Genomic DNA, 21,234 nt, shown 5'->3' on the forward strand with positions numbered 1-21,234 from the left:
TCGTTTACGATCCTCCAATCGCATTGCCCCTCGTTTACGATCCTCCAATCGCATTGCCCCTCGTTTACCGATCAGGGATTACGAATAAATGTTCATAAACTGCGAATCTGAGTGGCTTTCACAAGTACTGATGTATATCAATTTTATTCAAAAGTACTCACAAGTACATGTCAATAAAACATTTTAACTAGTGACAGACTGAGAATTATAAAGTGGCGTTTGACTTCCCATTGGACCAAATTACACAGTATGAGCATCTCTGATGGAATAACCAACTACATAATGTACACAATTCCCCCACAAGACAAAGAGAAACTGAAAACTATGTTTATTATACTGAACTATATATCAAACACTTGCACTAACAAAGAGTCACAAGATGGCGAAACACATTTCAGCGAGTTTAGCTTTTGGACTAAAACTGGTGATGGAAAGTCTCACAGTAACGGCTGTCTCTGCAGCCCCGCACTGAGCTGCTCCAGCGATACCCAGCGCCTCACCAGAGCAAAATGGCCGTGTGGGCATGCTGCTTCACTCAAGCACAGAGAAAGGCACTTGGCTGACACTGCTGCAGAATAAACCTCCACTTCAACACCTCGCTCACTTTCCCCACTACATAAGCAATATAAAATAAAAAAGTATTTTCATAATCAAGTTTTTAGTGTCTAGTTGTTTTTCAGCATAGGGATATTCCTTAAACTGACGTCTAGCACACACTGACACTGTATTACTAATGTGTCCATACGAAGAATTACATAAACTCTGATTAATTTGTGGCAACTGAAACCTGCTTTAGAGTTTCACGGTTAATTGAGGAGCACCATTTTTGCTTTCATCCAATAATCCTTCAAATTCATTCAAGGCTCTTCCGTGTGCAGTACCCATGAGTAGCTTTAGTTTATTAATCCAGCTGGGCAGCGTGATAACATGGTGGTAAGAGAATAGGACTGCCTCAGGGTCGGTACCCGGCTGGGCTCTGCCTCAGGGTCGGTACCCGGCTGGGCTCTGCCTCCGGGTCGGTACCCGGCTGGGCACTGACTCAGGGTCGGTACCCGGCTGGGCTCTGCCTCCGGGTCGGTACCCGGCTGGGCACTGACTCAGGGTCGGTACCCGGCTGGGCACTGCCTCAGGGTCGGTACCCGGCTGGGCTCTGCCTCAGGGTCTGTATCCCAGTACAGGGTGCTTAACTTCAGCTGTATGACTTAATTTCCTATAAAGAATGTAAACTAAGTTGCTCTAGATATTTTCTGCTAAATACCTCAAACGTAAATGTAATTTTTTGCCAACATCAAACCCTGGAATTTAATATTGTGGTGAGCTGAAGTTTTGTACTGTTCTTGTTAAGCAAGCTTGGAGCAGGTTGGGGAGAGAAAAAGAACCATACTTTTATACAATTTATGTCTGCTGTAATGGGTGTCCATGTACACGTCATCCACACCTGAAACCTGCGGGTGCTGTGTAAGCATTAGACACGCTTTGCATACGACATCGACTACCCCAACGGATCCAGTGACTTAACTGCAGGTCCGCATCACCATTTTTAACCTTTACAAACGACTAGTTAAAAACTGTTTAAAACACATTATCTCTTAAATGGCCACAGTTAGAGGTAATTAATTTGTCACCTTTCACACAAGGGGCTATGCAGGACTTGAGACAAATGGTTGATATATGTGCACATATGTTTTTCAAATGATTAAGTGTGCATATGTACAAGCACAAATAGGTCATGATGTTGTGAAAAGCCAACCCTAAACTTCAAATATGGGTGTGTGATGAAAATGAAAAATTATGAAACTTATTACTGCACAAATTAAAATATGAAGAGTACTTTTCAGCTGAATATGATGGAGATTTTTTATGCGTGATCTTATCACACAATCAGAACGATACCCTGAATGACAGCAGCTCACGGCTCACTGAGGCACACCATATAAAGGGGCAGCTATGTGATTATTAATTACATTGACTATTTCTCAATGATTTTCTCTGTATTTTTGTAAGATAAATATTTATACATATGTATATCACTAGTATTGTGGATCTTATTCTACCTCAATTATGGTGTATATGCCTTTTTGAAATGTGTTTTTTTTTTTTGTTTTTTTTTTTTTAAACTAAAACAAATATATATATATTATTGATCAAAAGTTTCCATAGCTACAAGACATTTCTTGATGCTGACGAGCCCAATCTTTTTTTTCAAAGAATAGCCAGACAAAGGCATACCAGAATTAAATTCAATGACATCAGATCAAAGAAAGTACTGGAAATTGCAGTGAAAAAATAATTTCTGCAGTAATCTTTTAAAAATATATCATTATGTTCAGCTACACACTTTTCTCCTTTTTATAATTGTTGATACTTCAATGTTGGTGACTAGGCGGCAAGTTTCTTTTGATTATTCCCAGAGCTGCAAGCGAAGGTTAAAAACTTAAAAGGTCGTCCCGCAGATCTCAGAGCACCGTAAGCAGGAAGTAGAAGCGGAAAGGAACACAGAGCAGTCCGCCAAAGCTCCCGCCCTGTGCTTTAAGCGCCTGCAATTTACTTTACTTTTTTATTTATTTTTTTACAAATACATGTTTTCTTTAGAAGAGAAATCACATTAAAGACAAAAGAAAAGGGAATGAACAACATTACCTCCTGAAAGGCATAGTATATTGTCTTGAAAACACTCAAAAAACAAAAAGTGTCTGCAATGGAAGTGTACTACACTCGACCAGTGATTTTTCTTTTTTAAACAGAGTGGAATTCACGGTACTTTTTACCATTTTTCCTTTTGATTTGAGCTCTGTATTTTTATATATTGATTTCTTTAATCCTGTTATGTCCTTTTTTTTAATTTAAGAAAACAGAAAGTTCATAAGAGCCTCAAGCTAACACCCAGAGGTGAAGAACTTTGCTTTGCAGAGTCCTGCGCTGAGAGAAAGAGACAGGGTGTGTGTGTGTGTGTGTGAGAGAGAGTGTCAGTGTGAGGACCGGTGGAATGATGGAGGCTACAGGGAGAGACAGGGTGTGTGTGTGTGTGTGTGTGTGTGTGTGTGTGAGGACCGGTGGAATGATGGAGGCTACAGGGAGAGACAGGGTGTGTGTGTGTGTGTGTATGTGAGTGTGTGAGGACCGGTGGAATGATGGAGGCTACAGGGAGAGACAGGGTGTGTGTGTGTGTGTGTGTGTGTGTGAGGACCGGTGGAATGATGGAGGCTACAGGGAGAGACAGACGGGTATGGGACACGTGAGAGAGAGAGTGTCAGTGTGAGGACCGGTGGAATGATGGAGGGACAGACAGACGGGTACGGGACACGGGGAGGGCGAGGCTCCATTATCAGTCCGTCGGTCGCCTTTCACCATGTTTCTTTGTAAACTCTTCTGCGTTCTTAAAGAATTTTTTCCGGTCCTTGGAGTACTCCTCGGCCAGGTCGGCCCTCAGAGGGTGCTCTGGCTGCGGGTCGTTCACCAGAGCGATGAGGGCCTGGATTACTGCAGGCCGAAAGAAAACAAACACAAACACATCAAAACTTCATTTCCCATCAACCACTGCACACTGACTAGGAAAAAAAAAATCTAAAATTCTCTTTGTGCACATCTGTGGACTTTGAATGCTATTGTGCGAGCAACCCCCACCCCTCCCCCTCCCCCTCCCCCTCCCTCTCTGAAAGTATTGTAAAGTAAGAAAAGAACACGCTTAACAGCATGAAGCTGTGCGATGCCTCCCTGAACTTTGACCGGCAGGGTTTATGACAGTGTGTGGTTGATCTCTCCTGGATGGACCCAGCTGTGCCTACCTTGCACTGTTTTTGTAGCAGGCTTCCAGTTCTCAGCGTTCAGAATTGGCAGGCAGACCTGGCCTTTCTCATCGATGTTGGGGTGGTAGATCTTGGTTTTAAATATGATCCTGGGGGGCTTGAAGGGGTACTCGGTGGGGAACACGATCTCGATCCGGAACGCTCCTTTGTCGTACGGGGCATTATCCTTCAACAAGACACGCCGGAAAACCTCAGCTTAGTACACTTTACTGCACAGCTCAAGCGATAAACTGCAGCCCAATGCACATCACGACTAATAATAATCACATCGTATCAAAACAACAAACCAACAAATAAAGAGCAAGTAACACACTAAGAAAATAAAAATCAGTAATGATGAAACTGAATGGAAATGATAAAATCCACAATAAACCTACAATTATATTCAACAGGCCACACACTGCCTGCAGTTATTGAACTTTAAGTTAAAAGTGGGTGAGAGACATCTGTACAAACACCGATGCTTTTTTTGTTCTTGTTGTTGTTGTTTTTGGTACAAAAGAGCTGTTCCCCCTCCCTGACTAAAGCACTCTGTACTGAGTCCTGGCACAGCTGTGCTTCCCCAGACAGCCAAGCAGGCCATCAGTACCTGTCCTGGCACAGCTGTGCTTCCCCAGACAGCCAAGCGGGCCATCAGTACCTGTTCAGTCCCGTCTTTAGATTTCATGCATAGCTGTTTGTGATCTGCTTACTTGCTTAGCAAAAAGAAAGGGAGTTTGAGTGTGACAATTCCCTATTACCTAGTCGGAAAAATCAAAAGTAAAACTGACTGCAGTCGAAGGAACGTGTCAGAAAGCGCACTTCCATAATTAGAATGCAATTAGCATGTGGCTATCACTGTGAGATCTTACCGGGACAGGAAGTGAGCCTGTTTCTCTTATGTATATACTGGAATGTTATGAGCTCCTCTGAACCCATTCTGCACCTGTGAGAATGTGACATACTTACAGGGACGATGAGCGCTTGCCAACAAAGAAGATTTGTTTCCTCAACTTGGATGTTACGGAAATTTTTCATGTCAGACTTCCGGATATCTTCAAGTTCCTGCAAAACAATTAAACAAGCATGCATCAAGGCAAAAATAAACCACTCAGAAAGTTAAATCTTCTAGGAGCACCATTAAGTCCATTATAACAAAACAGAAAATAAATATGGCACAACCCAGACACCACTGAGATCACACTGTCTTACCAAACTGAGAAACCAGAAGACGACAGGTGACCAGGAACTGTCAGAAGTGACCAAGAGGCCAGCCTCCACAGGGCTGCACTGCTCATTGGCTGAAAGGGGAGGAACTGTCCAGAGATCAACAATCTCTTCAGCACTTCAGATTTTGGGAGAGTGGCTGAACGGCAGCCACTTCTGAAAAAGGCCAACATTAAATCAACATGGAGTTTTCCACAGGCCATGCGGCAGACCTAGAGATCTTCTGGAAGACTCTGTGGTCTGACCAAACTAAAGCTGGGTGCTCTGGCCTGAGAGTAAAGCACTACGTTTAGTGCAAACCAAACACCACGTTTAGTGCAAACCAAACACCATCCCCACGGCCAAGCATGACGATGGCAGAATCACGCAATAACAAAGCACACAGCGAAAACCACGAAGGGACGGCTTACAAACATGACACCCAGAGTTCTGGAGCAGGCCAGCCAAAGCCCAGATTACATTCCTGCTGAGACTCAGCCTTCAAATCGCCATCTAACCACACGCTATAACTGCCCAGAGCCAGAGAAAAGCGCATGCAGCCCACACTCAGCCTCAGAACAGCAGCACACACTCATCCTCAGAACAGCAGCCCACACTCAGCCTCAGAAGAGCAGCACACACTCAGCCTCAGAACAGCAGCACACACTCAGCCTCAGAACAGCAGCACACACTCAGCCTCAGAACAGCAGCACACACTCAGCCTCAGAACAGCAGCACACACTCAGCCTCAGAACAGCAGCACACACTCATCCTCAGAACAGCAGACACACTCAGCCTCAGAAAGCAGCACACACTCAGCCTCAGAACAGCAGCAGACACTCATCTCAGAATAGCAGGGACAGATATGATGGAGATTCAAATGCATCAACATTTCACTCATCATCACAACAGTGTACACATCAGCTCATCTAGAAATCAACACACTCTCACTCAAACCAGCAGATACACATTCAGAACAGCAGCACACACTCAGCCTCAGAACAGCAGCACACACTCATCCTCAGAACAGCAGCACACACTCAGCCTCAAAACAGCAGACACACACTCATCCTCAGAACAGCAGCACACACTCAGCCTCAGAACAGCGACACACACTCAGCCTCAGAACAGCAGACACACACTCAGCCTCAGAACAGCAGCACACACTCAGCCTCAGAACAGCAGCAGACACTGAATACTGATCAGGAATAAGCAGGGACAGATAATGGATGGATGGATTCACAAATGCATCAATTCATTTTCACTTTCATTTTTATTTTCATCTTTACATAGCCTAGTTTTGTGTATCTACCACAAGTTACTCATCTAAGAAAATAACTTCCTGCTCAACTAACAATACCCAGGAGGATAAGGCACATTTCAAATAGGAAAATAAACGTGGTGTTCCTCTAAAGAGACCACTAACAAAACCTGCCAATAACCAATCAGCAGAGAAGCTAACATTCTGGGTTGTAATGAGCTAGCAAGGTCGTCTTTCCAAAGAATTAGCTGAATGGCTTTCATTGACAGAACAGAATAAGTATGACAAACCCCTGAAAGAAAGCAGCCTAAGCCATGTTTGTAGTGCTATTTATAAGTTCTGTCATTGCTGTGAGCACACTGGTTAGATACAGCTGATGGCCTGCTAAGCTAGCTGCCTAGATAGATTTATGTGAGATTGGTATAAGTAGGTCTATTATGGACTAACTACACTCCCTTCCAGTTTCTTCACTTATCATTTTAAAAGCCAAGCTTGGTTTAGCCCCAGAATACACAGCCAATCCACTGACAGGATACATCAGACCAAGATCCCTTCGGCCCTCAACAAAATTGCATTGCATTTTTGCATTCATTGCAACAAATTCTGGGGACAATGCATTTGTGGCTTGGGTTACAATTTCATGGAACAACGTCTGATAGATTTTTACCAGGGCCTCCAACTTTCAGCCCACTTAAACAGCCCTCTTTCAAACATGCTTTCAACCTTATGTGGATCAGGTATTGGCTAGCACACACCCGATCTGAATCTTACTATGCATCTTAATTCTTGCCTGTTGTTAAGCTTGGCTTTGGCCGGAGATACCTTTGATTACCGTGCATACAAGCATTTCAAGGTGCATGTGAACAGCATATTTGGGACATGAACTTGATCAGGATAAGGCCCATTATCCACAATGTTGTCAGTGTGTGTAGCACATGTCTGCATCTCAAACTATGAATTTTGTCTGAGGGAACAGAGCACACACTGCAGATGACCTGTTTCTACAGGCTCAGCACATGCATCATGGCTCAGAAACCTGGGCTTCATCTTCCCTTTAAACGACGAAGACACCACAGGACTGCTGCTCCTGATTCGGGCTCCAGAATGGACCTTGTGACCGCAGTGTTTGTAAGGTGAGGAGACACACTCAGTCACAACTAAGCTCATTTGCTCCAGGGACACCAAAGGTGATGTTTATCATTTCCTGAATGTGCGTAAAAGCTACAACTGCTTTCCCAGCACTCAAAACAGAAAGTGAAACACAAAACTACAGCAAACAGAGCACAGTGACTCAGCTTGTACCAGCATTGCATTTGCAGAACTTCCTCAGCCATCTCGCAAGTGAACACCACAAAAAGACTTTCGTACAAAGGGACCATTTTTATATTTAAAACAGGTCAGTGTTCAAGTGATTAACACAATCCTTTTTAACTCAACTTTGACCCCACTGCTACACGCACTGGTAAAGTTATACACAGTTGTAAAAAGGTTTAACTGACCATGAGCTCACTATTTTATTAACTGATAACCAATTTCACCAATGTATGCCAGAAGACAGCTCGTTATTTAATTTTCCACCTTTTAGACTTTAGACTTTATTGTCCCCAAGGGGAAATTCCTTTCCACAACACTGTACCCATCAGACAACAGTACATACAACAGCACACAGTAACAGCATACAATGACAGACAACAGTACACACTCAGGCCTGTTAAAATGCAAGGTATCAACAATACAACTTTCCTCATACTTTGAACATTTTTAATGAATAATTCCGCAGCAGTAAATCTACGTAACCTGATCAACCTGCCGCCCAGACCGCAGTTTCGTTTTACTGGAAAAAGCAGTTCAGACAAAACCACACCCCAGTAGCTTTCGACATGGAGGACTTTACGGGAATTTCCTGCTATATGACATGTAGCTAGCGAACAAAATCCTCCCGGACACAGCAGTATTTTAGACCTAGCAACAATTAGATCTGTATATATTCATTTCCTTGCTGCTACGCACAACCAAAGAAAGAAGTACCAACCGTAAGATTCGTTCTGTCACACTCACAGTGCTTTCACGAACACACATACTTAGCTATTGTTGTTTAGCTAGCTAGCTAACTTTATGCATTTAGCTAGCTAGCTAGCTAGCTATGACGGCAGCTCGATACACATCATAGCACTCAACATTTCCCCAAAATTACTTACCTGCCTTCGGTATAGAAAATAAATAGCTAACGCCTTCAAAACATTTAATATAGCCTGGCATTGATAAATCATTTTGATTGTGTATGGGCATAAAGCAGACGGGGGTGAGAATATCTTTATCATAGCTAGCATCTAGACTGAACGTTAGTTTAGCGTCTCTTAAGCTAACGTTAGCTAGCCACACATTTCAAGTAAATAGCCAGTGTTATCTGAAGCCTAACACAAGAGAGTTTGATTGAATGAAATTCCATAGCCATTCGTTTAAATGCAATCGAAAACCATTTTAGACATTTCCAAACAAGAGGCACAGGAGAATGTCGGTTTAGTTATACTGTTTTCCAGCTGTTAGCTCATCTTCCCCGTTCAAAAGTTTCACTTGATACCGTATTGTGATTGTGAACTGCCGTAGCTAATGTTGGTGCCAACTAATAGCTCTAGCTCCTCACGAGTTAGCTGATTGTACATTAACGTTATCTGCTGTTTCGACGTTATTATCGTCAGAATGACTACTACTGACCCTCTCTGTCGTAATTGTATTTACTAAGCAGCTAAATGATACGAGTCTGAGCTCTTTGCACTTCCCCATGTAAAAAATAAATCCGAAGCCTACGACTACGGCCTAACATGCCGGTGCTTAGCTGGCTCACTCACTCACTGCCGTTGACTACCCATATTTAGCTAGTCTAGTCTTTCAAAACTCTCAATGTGATTACGTGGGGAGAATTAATTACAGTAACTTAAGCATTTGGTCGTTGGAGACACGCAATCAATCGAGCGTGTTTACGGCTGTATTTTATAGATAAGAAAACTGACTGGTCCACATATTTACCTTGCACAGCCGCTTGCTCCCCATCTTGCATTTGCTTACTGGTCCCAGAATACACGGCGGCAGGACGGATAAAGCTCGCGCAGTACTTCCTACAACAGAACTGTGTGCTTCCTACTGCTTACGGTAACAGGTATCAATGCGGATTTGCGCAGCAGATAACTAAACATGCAACGTTCAATCATGAACGTATATATTTAAAGTTTAAAAATAATAAATAGTTTGTAAGTTTGTCTTTATGAGAATATTCAAAAATTCCAAAGAAGATATTCGGCTAATATGCATAGAAATGCTTTACAATTATGTCCAAGCACTAGCCTGAAGTCGCCTTACATAAAATGGGGATTTGTAAAATCCTGAAAATCTGGATAGGTCACCTGTAATATCTCACTCTCCTTACTTTCATGTTAGCATTTTTTATGTTAGCAAATATCTCTGTGTCAGTTACAGAGTAGTTGCACCGAGCTTGATGGTAACCTAACCTAAAAAATAACTAAATAATAGTTGTTATCAGGTTTAGTTGTTTTAGGCAATTTAGTGCCAGCACAACCATTCAGGAAATGGCGAATGATATTCGGCCTTCCGACTTCAGTAGCTCACAAGCGAAACGTCATATAATCAAACAAATCACAAATTCCGAATGCGGGAAACCGCAGTATTTCCAAATTACTTAATTTAATCACAGCGCACAATAAAAACTATTATTTTGAATAGTTATATTATATATTAGTAACCAACGAAAACAAATGCAATTATATCAAGCTGTTTTATTAACCTGAGATTTAAAACAAGTTTTGTCCTGAAAGCCACACAGTTCTTATTCATCTGCATGAGGATCGGGAATTGGTCAATGATGCTTACTGGGCAGCGTGGTGATTGGCAGCTGTGTGTCCTTTCAGTGGGCTATGCATCAGAAATGTACGTGCAGTGCCAGAAAGAACCAACCTGGCAACTTTCAGCTCTCTTATTTAAAAACGCCATTCTTATTTTATTTATTTATTTATTTTAAAGGAGCAAAATGTTATTATTTCCACATTTATGAATTATGAAGTGAATTTTATGAAGTAAATATCATATAATAAGTCATTGCACAATGTCTTTAATTCCCCTAAAAAGTTTCGCTACAGCTCCTGGAAACCCTTGGTGCGTGCATACTGAAAACATGCCGTGACATAAAGCCATTATGTGTCTAATGTGTTGACATTTAACATTTAGCAGCACTCTCCCTTCTCCTGTCGAAAGGCTGAAGTTTAGCAGGTGGGGGTTTGAGCAAACGGAAATCCCAGTGCCCCAGTACAGGTGTCCGACTCTAGCCCTGGAAGTCCACAGTATCTGCTGCTTTTTGCTTTCGGCACACAAGTAATAAAAGGCACTGATTGGCTCGTTCTTTGCCATTTACAGTACACGTCAGGTCAGCTACTGTAGATTGCCTCAATCCTGTCCTTGCCTTTTGCATATTTTTATATTTGGTATTTTATTTCAGTATTTTTGAGCATTGTCAGCACACTAACTCATTGATCTTTTTTCCAGCTGAAGTATGGATAGTCCTGGTGCTGCAGCTGAACATCCGATAATTTGACTGGCAGGATCATATACGAAAACCAGATCACTAACCTGATGGGCAGACAGTGCGCTCCATATGTCCTCCCATTTACTTACATGCAGGAAGCTAGTAACAGATGTTTCTAAAATGAGCTTCTGAGCATCTATTTAAACTGCACTGTATGCAGATAATTAATTTCTAGAAGATGAATCAAACTGGAATGTTTTCCCTGAAAAAATATGTATTTATTGCCCATTTTTCAATGGCCATAGGTACACTTGCTAATACAGAAAATATTTGGGTCATTCAAAATTCATTAACAAACCCGTGTACTAACCGTTCTTCAAGCTGCTGAACACAGCCGTGAACTTGCCTTTACCCTCAGACTTACCGTTTTCCTAACCCTAACCCTATCCATAACCCTAGTTTGGGCCCTTAACCCTAATTGAAGCCCTAGGTACCTATGAAAACTTCAGAAAATCCATTTAAAATTGATTTTAAAAAACAAGGTAAATATCATGAATAAAATAATACAAATGCTAAATAATTTGTTTGAGGTCATTAAAAAATTTTTTTAACCCTAACCCTAACCCTAACCCTGAAAAATTACTCATTTATTGGCATTTTTCAATATAGATACACATGCTACTATAGAAAATATTTGGCTCATTCAAAATCTTTAACAAACCCATGGACTAACCATTCTTCAAGCTGCTGAACACTAACCCTAACCCTAGTTTGGGCCCTTAACCCTAATTGAAGCCATGGGTACCTTTGAAAACTTCAGAAAACCAATTGAAAATTGAGTTTTAAAAAAGGGACCAGTGTGTAATATCTGTGGTACTAATATAGACAGCAGTGAAAGACTGTTGCCAGGCTCTGGTTAATCTGTAATATTTGTGGTACTCATATAGACAGCAGTGGAAAAACTGTTGCTAGACTCTTGTAATATCTGTGGTACTAATATAGACAGTAGTGAAAGACTGTTGCTAGACTCTTGTAATATCTGTGGTACTAATATAGACAGCAGTGAAAGACTGTTGCTAGACTCTGGTTAGTCTGTAATATCTGTGGTACTCATATAGACAGCAGTGAAAGACTGTTGCTAGACTCTGGTTAGTCTGTAATATCTGTGGTACTCATATAGACAGCAGTGAAAGACTGTTGCTAGACTCTGGTCAGTCTGTAATATCTGTGGTACTAATATAGACAGCAGTGAAAGACTGTTGCTAGACTCAATGGGTAATGACTGTTCAAGTCCTAAAACTCAGTGAGCAGTATTTACTCCATTTGTGTGTTGCTGTGAGTTTTTTTTTTTTTTTTTGAATCTTTACTTTTCAGTAAGTTCAAATCAAATCTAATGAATAGATCAAACAGGTAAATTTATGCTGGGAATGTTGGTATAAGTTAATTAAATCATGTACGTATGACTTGATACTCAAGTTAATACAACTGAAAGTTGTTTAAGTCATTTTTAAGTCATTTTTAAGACAATATACTGTAGGTTAAACCAGTTAAGTGGAATTAACTTTTTTTTTAAAGGAACAGTCAAGACAACAAGATTTGTGCTGAGATATTTAGCCTTATTGCTATAAAATTAAACATTTTGAGTTGCTTTACTCAATTTGTTAAAGGCACTGGGTTTCCTCAATTTGAGTATGCTGAACCTTTACAGTGTTGGCATTGGATCCTTATGTTCAGTATTGGTTCAATATGCATTTGTTTTTGCAAAAGCTGTCATGTCAAAAAATATTTATATGCAAATATAGGAATGCGGACATTGAAGGGTTCTTCATTGAACATGCTGTTCTGACTTCATTTTCTGAATTTCTCAAGAACATACCAAGAATAACCTTGATGGTATAACAGGAAACATTATGTAATAAATGTAATAATGTGTATAAATGTAATAATAAATGTAATAAAATAAATGTAATAATGTGTTCTGCAGCCAGGCGGTATGCTGAAAAACGTAAATCTGGGAGGATGCAAATGTAATGACACAATTAACTCTTTGATATTATCAGTAAAAATCTTTACTTGTATATGTCAAGTTCTGAAATTAATTTTCAATTTTCATTAGATTATTTCTTTAACAAGAGGCCCCTACATAATCCCAACCTATTTTCTTAGGCAAGTATCTTGTTTTATTTACTCTGTCCCAGTATCGCTCTGCGCAGTGTATTCTGGTCTCTTTCTACATGCAGATCCACACACTACACACAGAGTAGCCCAAAGGACCAACATGACAATCAGTCAGAAAAATGAAATGTTGGAGTAACATGAGCCAACTATGCCAACACTTTCCACTACTGGACTAAGCAGCACCAACATTGCATTACACTGAAAAAAGTGAATCTGAAATCAATCACAAAAATGCTGTTGCTAATTAGAAAATGTGAGTAAACGTAACTTTAAAAATGACAGTTCTACATTATAAAACAAAAATAAGTAGATCACACTTCAAGTACTGATTGTGGAGATTACAAAATTAAGTTGGTTTGACTTCAAAACAGACTTTTGAAATTCACACACTCAAAATAACGACTATGAAACTTCTAAAATTAAGTTGGCTGTACTTTAAATAAAAAGTAGAGCCAGCAGCTTTTTTAAGTTAATGCAGTATTTCTGAGCACAATGCACTACAGTTTGTTGAGTTCATGACTAATGATTAGATTTAGTGTGTAAACTGACATGACCAAAGAAATGAGTGTATTCTGTTGTACCCCTAGGGGGCACCCTAACATCACCATGCCACACCATGCCTGAAAAGAACGGACACAGTCTTCACCATGGTCACTTACAAGATTCAGCAATTAACTTATTTGGAATAATGTCATGTATATTACTAATATACTGTTGTGCATGTCTTGTGTCTAGATTCACTGCTTAATTTTTGGTTTAATTCTTTTTTAAAGTGCATTAGTGCATTGTATTATATGTAAAACTTACAGCTTTAACCATAACGCTACCTGGTAGCCATGATACAAAATGGAATTAAGCAGGCATTTACCTGACAGGTTGTCACACTGACTGATATATAGATAGGCTTTTAACATATTTGATTTAGGCGGAAAGAAGATATTTTTCACTGATACACAATCTTTTTGCTGACATGACAGCTCGATGACTTCATTAATGATCTTCTCCCATGTCCCATTCAGCATTTTATTGCGTGAATAAAAAAATTAAAAAAATTAGAATCAAGCAAACAATAGTTGAGTGCTAACTATCTACTAGCCAGCTGTAAATGTGTCAGTGAGACACCTGATTTCAAAATATCAGTTTATCCCCAGTAGAAATGATGTACTGCATTCTGTAAGCATTACATTGCATTACATTACATTTAGGAGACTCTCCTATCCATCACCAATAGAATTCAGGAGAAACAGAAGAACATTTACCTGATTTACACCTGATTAACATGCACAATACTGCCTGACTTGATAAACAACATTCCCAGGCTGGCAGGTAAAGATAAAACTCCACTAAAGCACCAGTGCCAGTAACTCTGTTAAACAAGATCCAAAGTACACATTCTAAGTAAGAATACCCTAATACATGGTTCAAGTCCTTTTAAATAAAAGTGCGGATGCTGCTCTCGGTTTGTATCTAATTTCTTGTCTCCCCGTTACCAGTTGGAGCTTGCCTAAGGCTCTCTGGTTATGGTTTCTTTACTGTCCTTCTGCTGACAGGCACAGGGGGCCCACTGACCACCAGCATTTAGCATATCAACGCTACTGCAGGCTGTAAGTTAAAAGAATGATAGTTATATCATAGACCACATAGTTTGTGAATAAACCTGCTTCTAGTGGTCCACCAGCGCGCCAACTGCTGCTGCTGTCCCATAGGCGCTCGCTGGATCTGTCTGTATGTGCACACATGAGACATGAACACATCTGTGCACACATGAGACATGAACACATCTGTGCACACATGAGACATGAACACACATCTGTGCACACATGAGTCATGAACACACATATGTGCACACATGAGACATGAACACATATCTGTGCACACATGAGACATGAACACACACATGTGCACACATGAGACATGAACACATATCTGTGCACACATGAGACATGAACACACATGTGCACACATGAGACATGAACACACATCTGTGCACACATAAGACATGAACACATCTGTGCACACATAAGACATGAACACACATCTGCGCACACATAAGACATGAACACACATCTGCGCACACATAAGACATGAACACACATCTGCGCACACATAAGACATGAACACACATCTGTGCACACATAAGTCATGAACACACATCTGTGCACACATAAGACATGAACACACATCTGTGCACACAAGACATGAACACACATCTGCGCACACAAGACATGAACACACATCTGCGCACACATAAGACATGAACACACATCTGTGCACACATAAGACATGAACACACATCTGCGCACACATAAGACATGAACACACATCTGTGCACACATAAGACATGAACACACATCTGCGCACACATAAGACATGAACACACATCTGTGCACACATAAGACATGAACACACATATGTGCACACATAAGACATGAACACACATCTGTGCACACTCTCTAGATGGCACTCCTGGGCACCAGTCTGGGCATATTCTTCTAGTGAAGCAGAACAAATCCATATATGCCTTTTCTGCATTGTAAAGAAAGAAGCATTTTAAAGAATTGCAGTCCTTTAATTAGTGCATATTTTGCCCAAGCAAATGCATTGGAATACAGGCCTGATGTGCACTTAATAGTTAATGATCTGAATGGAACATTACTGTGAAGCTGCTAAGCACACAGTTATCCATGTCAGCTTGTGCATGTTAGAGTACATTTTACAAATTGCCTGTTCACCGAGCTGAATATTTTATGAAGCAATTTAAAAAATGTGTAATTGTTTCATATAAGAAATAGCATATTAGCAGTACTCTCTAAAACATTATATATATAAAATATATCAAGAAGGCAGTATACACATCCATGGTGCCTGTTCATTTTCTGAAATACCTGATTATTCCCAGATTTTATTCCAAGAGACATTTCAGTAAATATTTCAGTCTGTATACGTTTGTTGATTCAGGCTCTTCTGATTTATTTGGCAGCAGCATCTGTACCCCTAACCCTCAGTGTTCTGCACTCCACTGTTGTCTGTTAGCCTTATAGCTTATAGTTAGCCTCATAGCTGTCCGCCCGGAAGCAGGTTTCTGTTGACTCTGAACTCTTTATCCCATGTTCCAAATGTAGGCCACCTGCACAGAAACCTACACCTCCACCATTTGGACTTTAGTTCCTAGATTGGACTTCATTGATTTACAGTAAGACATTTTGAGAGATATTTTGTATTTTTTGTAAGTATATGCATTTCAGTAAATGAAGAAGATGCCCTATGTTTAATCAATGTCTCCAATCTGTGGATCTAAATGAGCTGATCTGTGGATCTAAATAAGCTGATTAGTGGATCTAAATGAGCTGATTTGTGGATCTAAATGAGCTGATTTGTGGATCTAAAAGAGATGATCTGTGGATCTAAATAAGCTGATTTGTGGATCTAAATGGGCTGCTTTGTGGATCTAAATGAGCTGATTTGTGGATCTAAAAGAGATGATCTGTGGATCTAAATTAGCTGATTTGTGGATCTAAAAGAGATGATCTGTGGATCTAAATGAGCTGATTTGTGAATCTAAAAGAGCTGATCAGTGTATCTAAATGAGCTGATCTGTGGATCTAAATGAGCTGATTAGTGGATCTAAATGAGCTGATTAGTGGATCTAAATGAGCTGATTTGTAGATCTAAAAGAGATGATCTGTGGATCTAAATGAGCTGATTTGTGGATCTAAAAGAGATGATCTGTGGATCTAAATTAGCTGATTTGTGGATCTAAATGGGCTGCTTTGTGGATCTAAATGAGCTTATTTGTGGATCTAAATGAGACGATTTGTGGATCTAAATGAGCTGATTTGTGGACTTCAGAAAACATGAACTTGTTTGTTTGCCTGTGATTGTCACTCCAGTTGCTTTGCAGTCTCAAGATTAGAGTCAGTTTGTTTACAGGCAAATGCAAAGCTGAAATAAGCATTCTAAATAAGTCATGTTTAAGCATGCTTCTCCATTTTATTTAGCAGGTATGTTTTAGTCAAAAGCAGTTTAATGGCACTCTATATGGAAAATAAATACTTTGTAAAATTTTCTATGTAAAATCAACTCTTACAGAGTATTTATGGTCCCTGTTGGATCCATATAAACTCTCTTAGAGTTAAATTAACACAGGAATTTTACTGTGATACCAGTTCAAATAAATGGGGTAGATACTGACACTGAAGAAAATCAATATTAAGCCAATCAAGCTAATCCAGAACACAAAGGAAATAAGTCATGAATACGTAAGCATGAAACAACTAGACTTTCCCATTGACAGTAGTAACAGTCAAAGCTTTAGCATCAAACAATGAAAATAAGACTGATACATGTTATAAGAATATAAATTCATATAGACCAAGGTGATGTTTCAATTCAGTGCAGTGAAAGTATAAACAAACTATTTACAATTCCATGAAAGGTAGATAGACTGTAATGAATCTTTCAGGATCTTTTTGTTATAATGTGTTTGTATAATATAATAGGCAGCGGTGCTGTACTCAACTCCAAAACACTACTCTGCATTTTTATGCGTATGTTGCATTAAGCTACTGGAATTGCTAAAGAGATTTGTATATTTTAAGTGACTTATTTCCTGTATTTAAAACATCCAAATCTCTTTAGCAATTCCAGTAGCAGCGCTTGTGTTCAAGTCAAAATGGACAGCAGTGTTTAGTAGTTGAGTACAACATCACTGCCTATTCCATTAACATGCACAAGAGTCTAAAACATTCATTACCATCAAATCTATCTACCGTTCACAGAACTGTAAATATGGAATATGTGAGGCAGTTATTTATTATGCTATATACACTTTTAAATTCTGTTGCAGAATATAAAATTGCAAAAACTATATTTGAAAATTATATTGCAGAATATAATGAATTTTCCTTGTTTGCTAAAAAAAAAAAAAAAGCTCAATGTAACAAAGCCATTCTTACTCTATTGTTTTGGCCAAATCTTTGTAACGCCCCCCCCCCCCCAAAAAAAAGAACAACAACAAATAAGTAAAACCAAATATATTGCAAAATTTAAAAAAATAAAAAAAACATCAGTACAGATTGGCTCATGGAAACAATTCCGCATGATGCCTACAGGTATAGCCTGAGACTGCATCTATAATGGATGCCCAACATGCAGTTACTGACAGGTAATGGACACCTTAAGATTCCTATGATACTGGCCCATTGAGCTGCAACCCAATTATCAGCCAATCAGCTGCTAACCTACAATGTCTTAATATTTACATTGAACTACTGTTCTCAGCCCCGGTCCTGGAGAGCCACAGGATGTGGTTTATTTTTATTCCAAAATCTACAGCCAATTCAGACCCAGGAAACCAGGTGAGATCGGTATCTGTGCGGTAAACCACCTTAACCGAGTGCTGAACAACAAGGAAAACCCTTCGTCTCTCCGGGCCAGGCGGCCGCACCTCGCTCTCCGGGGCAGCGGACCCAGCAGACCCGCCTCTCGAGCGCGGACGCGACCCTGCGGCTCTCCGGGGCCGGGCAGACCACAACTGTCTCGGGCCGGGGACCCCAGCAGACGCTCTGGCAGGCGGACCTAGACCTGGCTCTCCGGGGCCGGAGCCAGGGCCGGGGACCCCAGCAGACCCTGCGGCTCTCCGGGGCCAGGGCCGGGGACCCCAGCAGACCCTGGGACGTCCAGTTTTTGGAAATATTTACCTGTTTTTGCCAGTGATGATTATGTCTTATTCTCACCACATATTTACCTGAAAAATGCCTGGTACCTACGGGACTGTACAGGCAAGTGTTGCTGATAACTGTAGTTGATTGCAAGGAAACCAGCAGGCTTTTACAATATGGATACATCTTTAGTTTGATATCGAGTTGTTTGCTTGCTAGCTTCAAAATAACAAAACTTTGTCTGGCTGTGCTTAGTGCATAAGGCAGCTCCATCCAGGCAGAATGCAAGCTGCTTCATAAATCATGACTCAGTTTCAACAGGCATCAGTTACAGCATCGCATCCCCTGTTACACTAATGGGGACACGTACACATTTGTTTCAGATGTCTAAACCAATAAGCTGGTTCCTCTTTCACAGCCAAATTAACCATTTCACTGCCCTGACTGTAAAACAGGGAGCTTCTGAAAGACACTGTGTGTTTTGGGAAAAAGAAATAACGTGTTTTGGGGGTACCAGGTATGCTCTGTATTCCAGTGTTATTACCAGGTCTACCCGTCAGCTCTGTATTCCAGTGTTATTACCAGGTCTACCCGTCAGCTCTGTATTCCAGTGTTATTCCACTGACTTTTGGTATGCATTTATTGTACGTTGCTTCGGATAAAAGTGGCTGCCACATAAATGTAATGTATGTACTGTATATATGTAATGTACGTATTGTATATATGTAATGTATGTATTGTATATCTGTAATGTATTCAGAAGCCACTTCTTTGAATTCACACTTCTGAGGAGAAAATGATTAACTGGCACTGAGACACGGTTCTGTCAAGGTGTATAAAAAAGTCAAAGAAGATCTGGACAGTAGAGATTTCAGCCATCAGGAAAATGTCGCCAATAAAAGGCTTGAAAACAGCAAAGTGTTTTGGCTGAACGCCATCACTGGGGAAAAGCTGAGCTTTCTCTGAGGTCTTCCACCCAAAATGTGCATTCTAAAACAGACACTGTCAGGTGTAGCTTTTTTATCCAACATTCGGGGTTTGTTGAAAATTTATTGGTGTTTTTGGCCTGATACATTTCTTCTGTTTTCACATTCATTAATCTTGATTTCTCACATCTCCTCCAGATAGAATATTCTTTTCTGTGTTTTCCCATTTCAGTTCTCCTTAAAGAGCTCCTTTCAGTTACTCCTCATTCAGTAACTGAAACAGCAATAGCAAAGAATCCAATGGAGCATTTAAGTATGCTGTTCCTTGGCTTTTAAAAGAGGCATGTCATTCAAGATTACCCTGATAGAAGTTTACAGCAAAGACAAAATTTTGATTTCTCTCCAAGAGTGTCTGAGATTTATCTAACATGTTTCAGAGCATCTCCTGAGATGGTTCAAGCACAACATTATGCTTAAATATGGAGTGCATTAATGGGCATGTTCATGAGTGACGTGTTACGCCCCCATCACTAAACCACGCCTCCCTGCCTCAGCGTTTCCTTAAACGCGCAGCTCGTGCGATCAGCATTTCACCATGATGCTGCTGACGCGCTACCTATTCTATGTGCTATACAAACAGCAAAAAACATGAGTTAGTTTATAAACAGCAACATAAAAATTACAACATAAGAGTGGATCCATGAAGTAACTATAATGTCAGAATGATGCTGCGCCCTGCCGATATTAACACTGGTTTGCTGCAATTTAAATTAAATGATTAGGTCCTCATAAAAGATGATTGCCTTTCCACACTTGGATTAAAACCTAAATTCAGGATCGACTTATTACTGGAACTACATGCTGGATGAAAATGTAGCTTTGATTCAACAATCTCAGCTTTTATTCGCCTGTATTTGTACAGAATAAGTAAGAGGCTGTCATGTTAAATGTCTATAAACATTTTAATTTTTATTCAGGTTTCGTCTCTTGCCAGTTTCACAATGTTCCTGTGATTTATGCTTGTAGTCTACGTCATAAACCTTTGGAGACTGAAGAGATGGTACATAACATTTATTTATTTATTTATTTACAAAGAATACGTGGTCGGTGGGACGCAATATATCTGAATGTTGTCCATGCTTGATAGACCACAACCCAAATAACCGCAACCATAATTCATAATTCCAAGATTTGAGGTTTGATTAATAAAATTAATAAAAACAAATTGGAATTGGACGAGTCATGGGATTTCTGAATAAATTAGGGAAATTCTTGCATGGCTTTTACCTGTTTTCTGAGCTGGCTTTGCGCGGCCGGAATTAAAATAACAATCTTAAGGAAAATGCATAGTTATTTATCGTATTGTGATTTTGACTCGGGCTATTAAATTTAGGTTTTCGTCTTCCTTAATGCCACCGTGATATATCACACAGGGATGGAGATAAGGGAGGCTATTATTCAGCAATTCTGAGGCATCATCTGACTTCTTTGTTTTATTCATATTGAATAAATTGGCATTAAATCCATACATGATTATAGTATGCCTTACTGTGCTAATAAAGGGCATTTGCTTGGTTAGAGCAGAGAGAAGGAGCTGCGCGTAGCTCTCCGCATAAACCGTTCTGCGTTGGCACAGGCTGCGGGTTTTTTCCCTCTCCCACCCCCTTCGATCGGCTTCCATTCA

At 40.2% G+C, this 21,234-nt stretch overlaps 1 protein-coding gene across 1 annotated transcript; it reads right to left on the bottom strand.

Moving 5' to 3' along the window:
- Window positions 1-2,543: 2,543 nt before the first annotated feature.
- Window positions 2,544-9,439, bottom strand: LOC135239022 (ubiquitin-conjugating enzyme E2 L3-like). Its single transcript, XM_064307345.1, has 4 exons — window positions 9,280-9,439; window positions 4,755-4,850; window positions 3,786-3,972; window positions 2,544-3,480 (listed from the first exon to the last, which is right to left on the bottom strand). Exons 1-4 carry the CDS (start codon window positions 9,301-9,303, stop codon window positions 3,326-3,328), a joined length of 462 nt encoding a protein of 153 aa, XP_064163415.1. The 5' UTR covers window positions 9,304-9,439; the 3' UTR covers window positions 2,544-3,325.
- Between the last annotated feature and the right edge of the window lie 11,795 nt (window positions 9,440-21,234).

The sequence above is a fragment of the Anguilla rostrata genome, chromosome 14 (assembly GCF_018555375.3).
Source record: "Anguilla rostrata isolate EN2019 chromosome 14, ASM1855537v3, whole genome shotgun sequence".
Classification (NCBI taxonomy): Eukaryota; Metazoa; Chordata; class Actinopteri; order Anguilliformes; family Anguillidae; genus Anguilla; species Anguilla rostrata.

What these genes read in the sequence shown, in the direction of transcription:
- LOC135239022 (XM_064307345.1), bottom strand. Translation starts at nt 9,303, where the DNA reads ATGGGGAGCAAGCGGCTGTGCAAG. An exon ending in GGCAAGCGCTCATCGTCCCT is followed by an intron (nt 3,973 to 4,754) that starts GTAAGTATGTCA and finishes GTCTTGTTGAAG; the next exon opens with GATAATGCCCCGTACGACAA. An exon ending in TGCTACAAAAACAGTGCAAG is followed by an intron (nt 3,481 to 3,785) that starts GTAGGCACAGCT and finishes TTCGGCCTGCAG; the next exon opens with TAATCCAGGCCCTCATCGCT.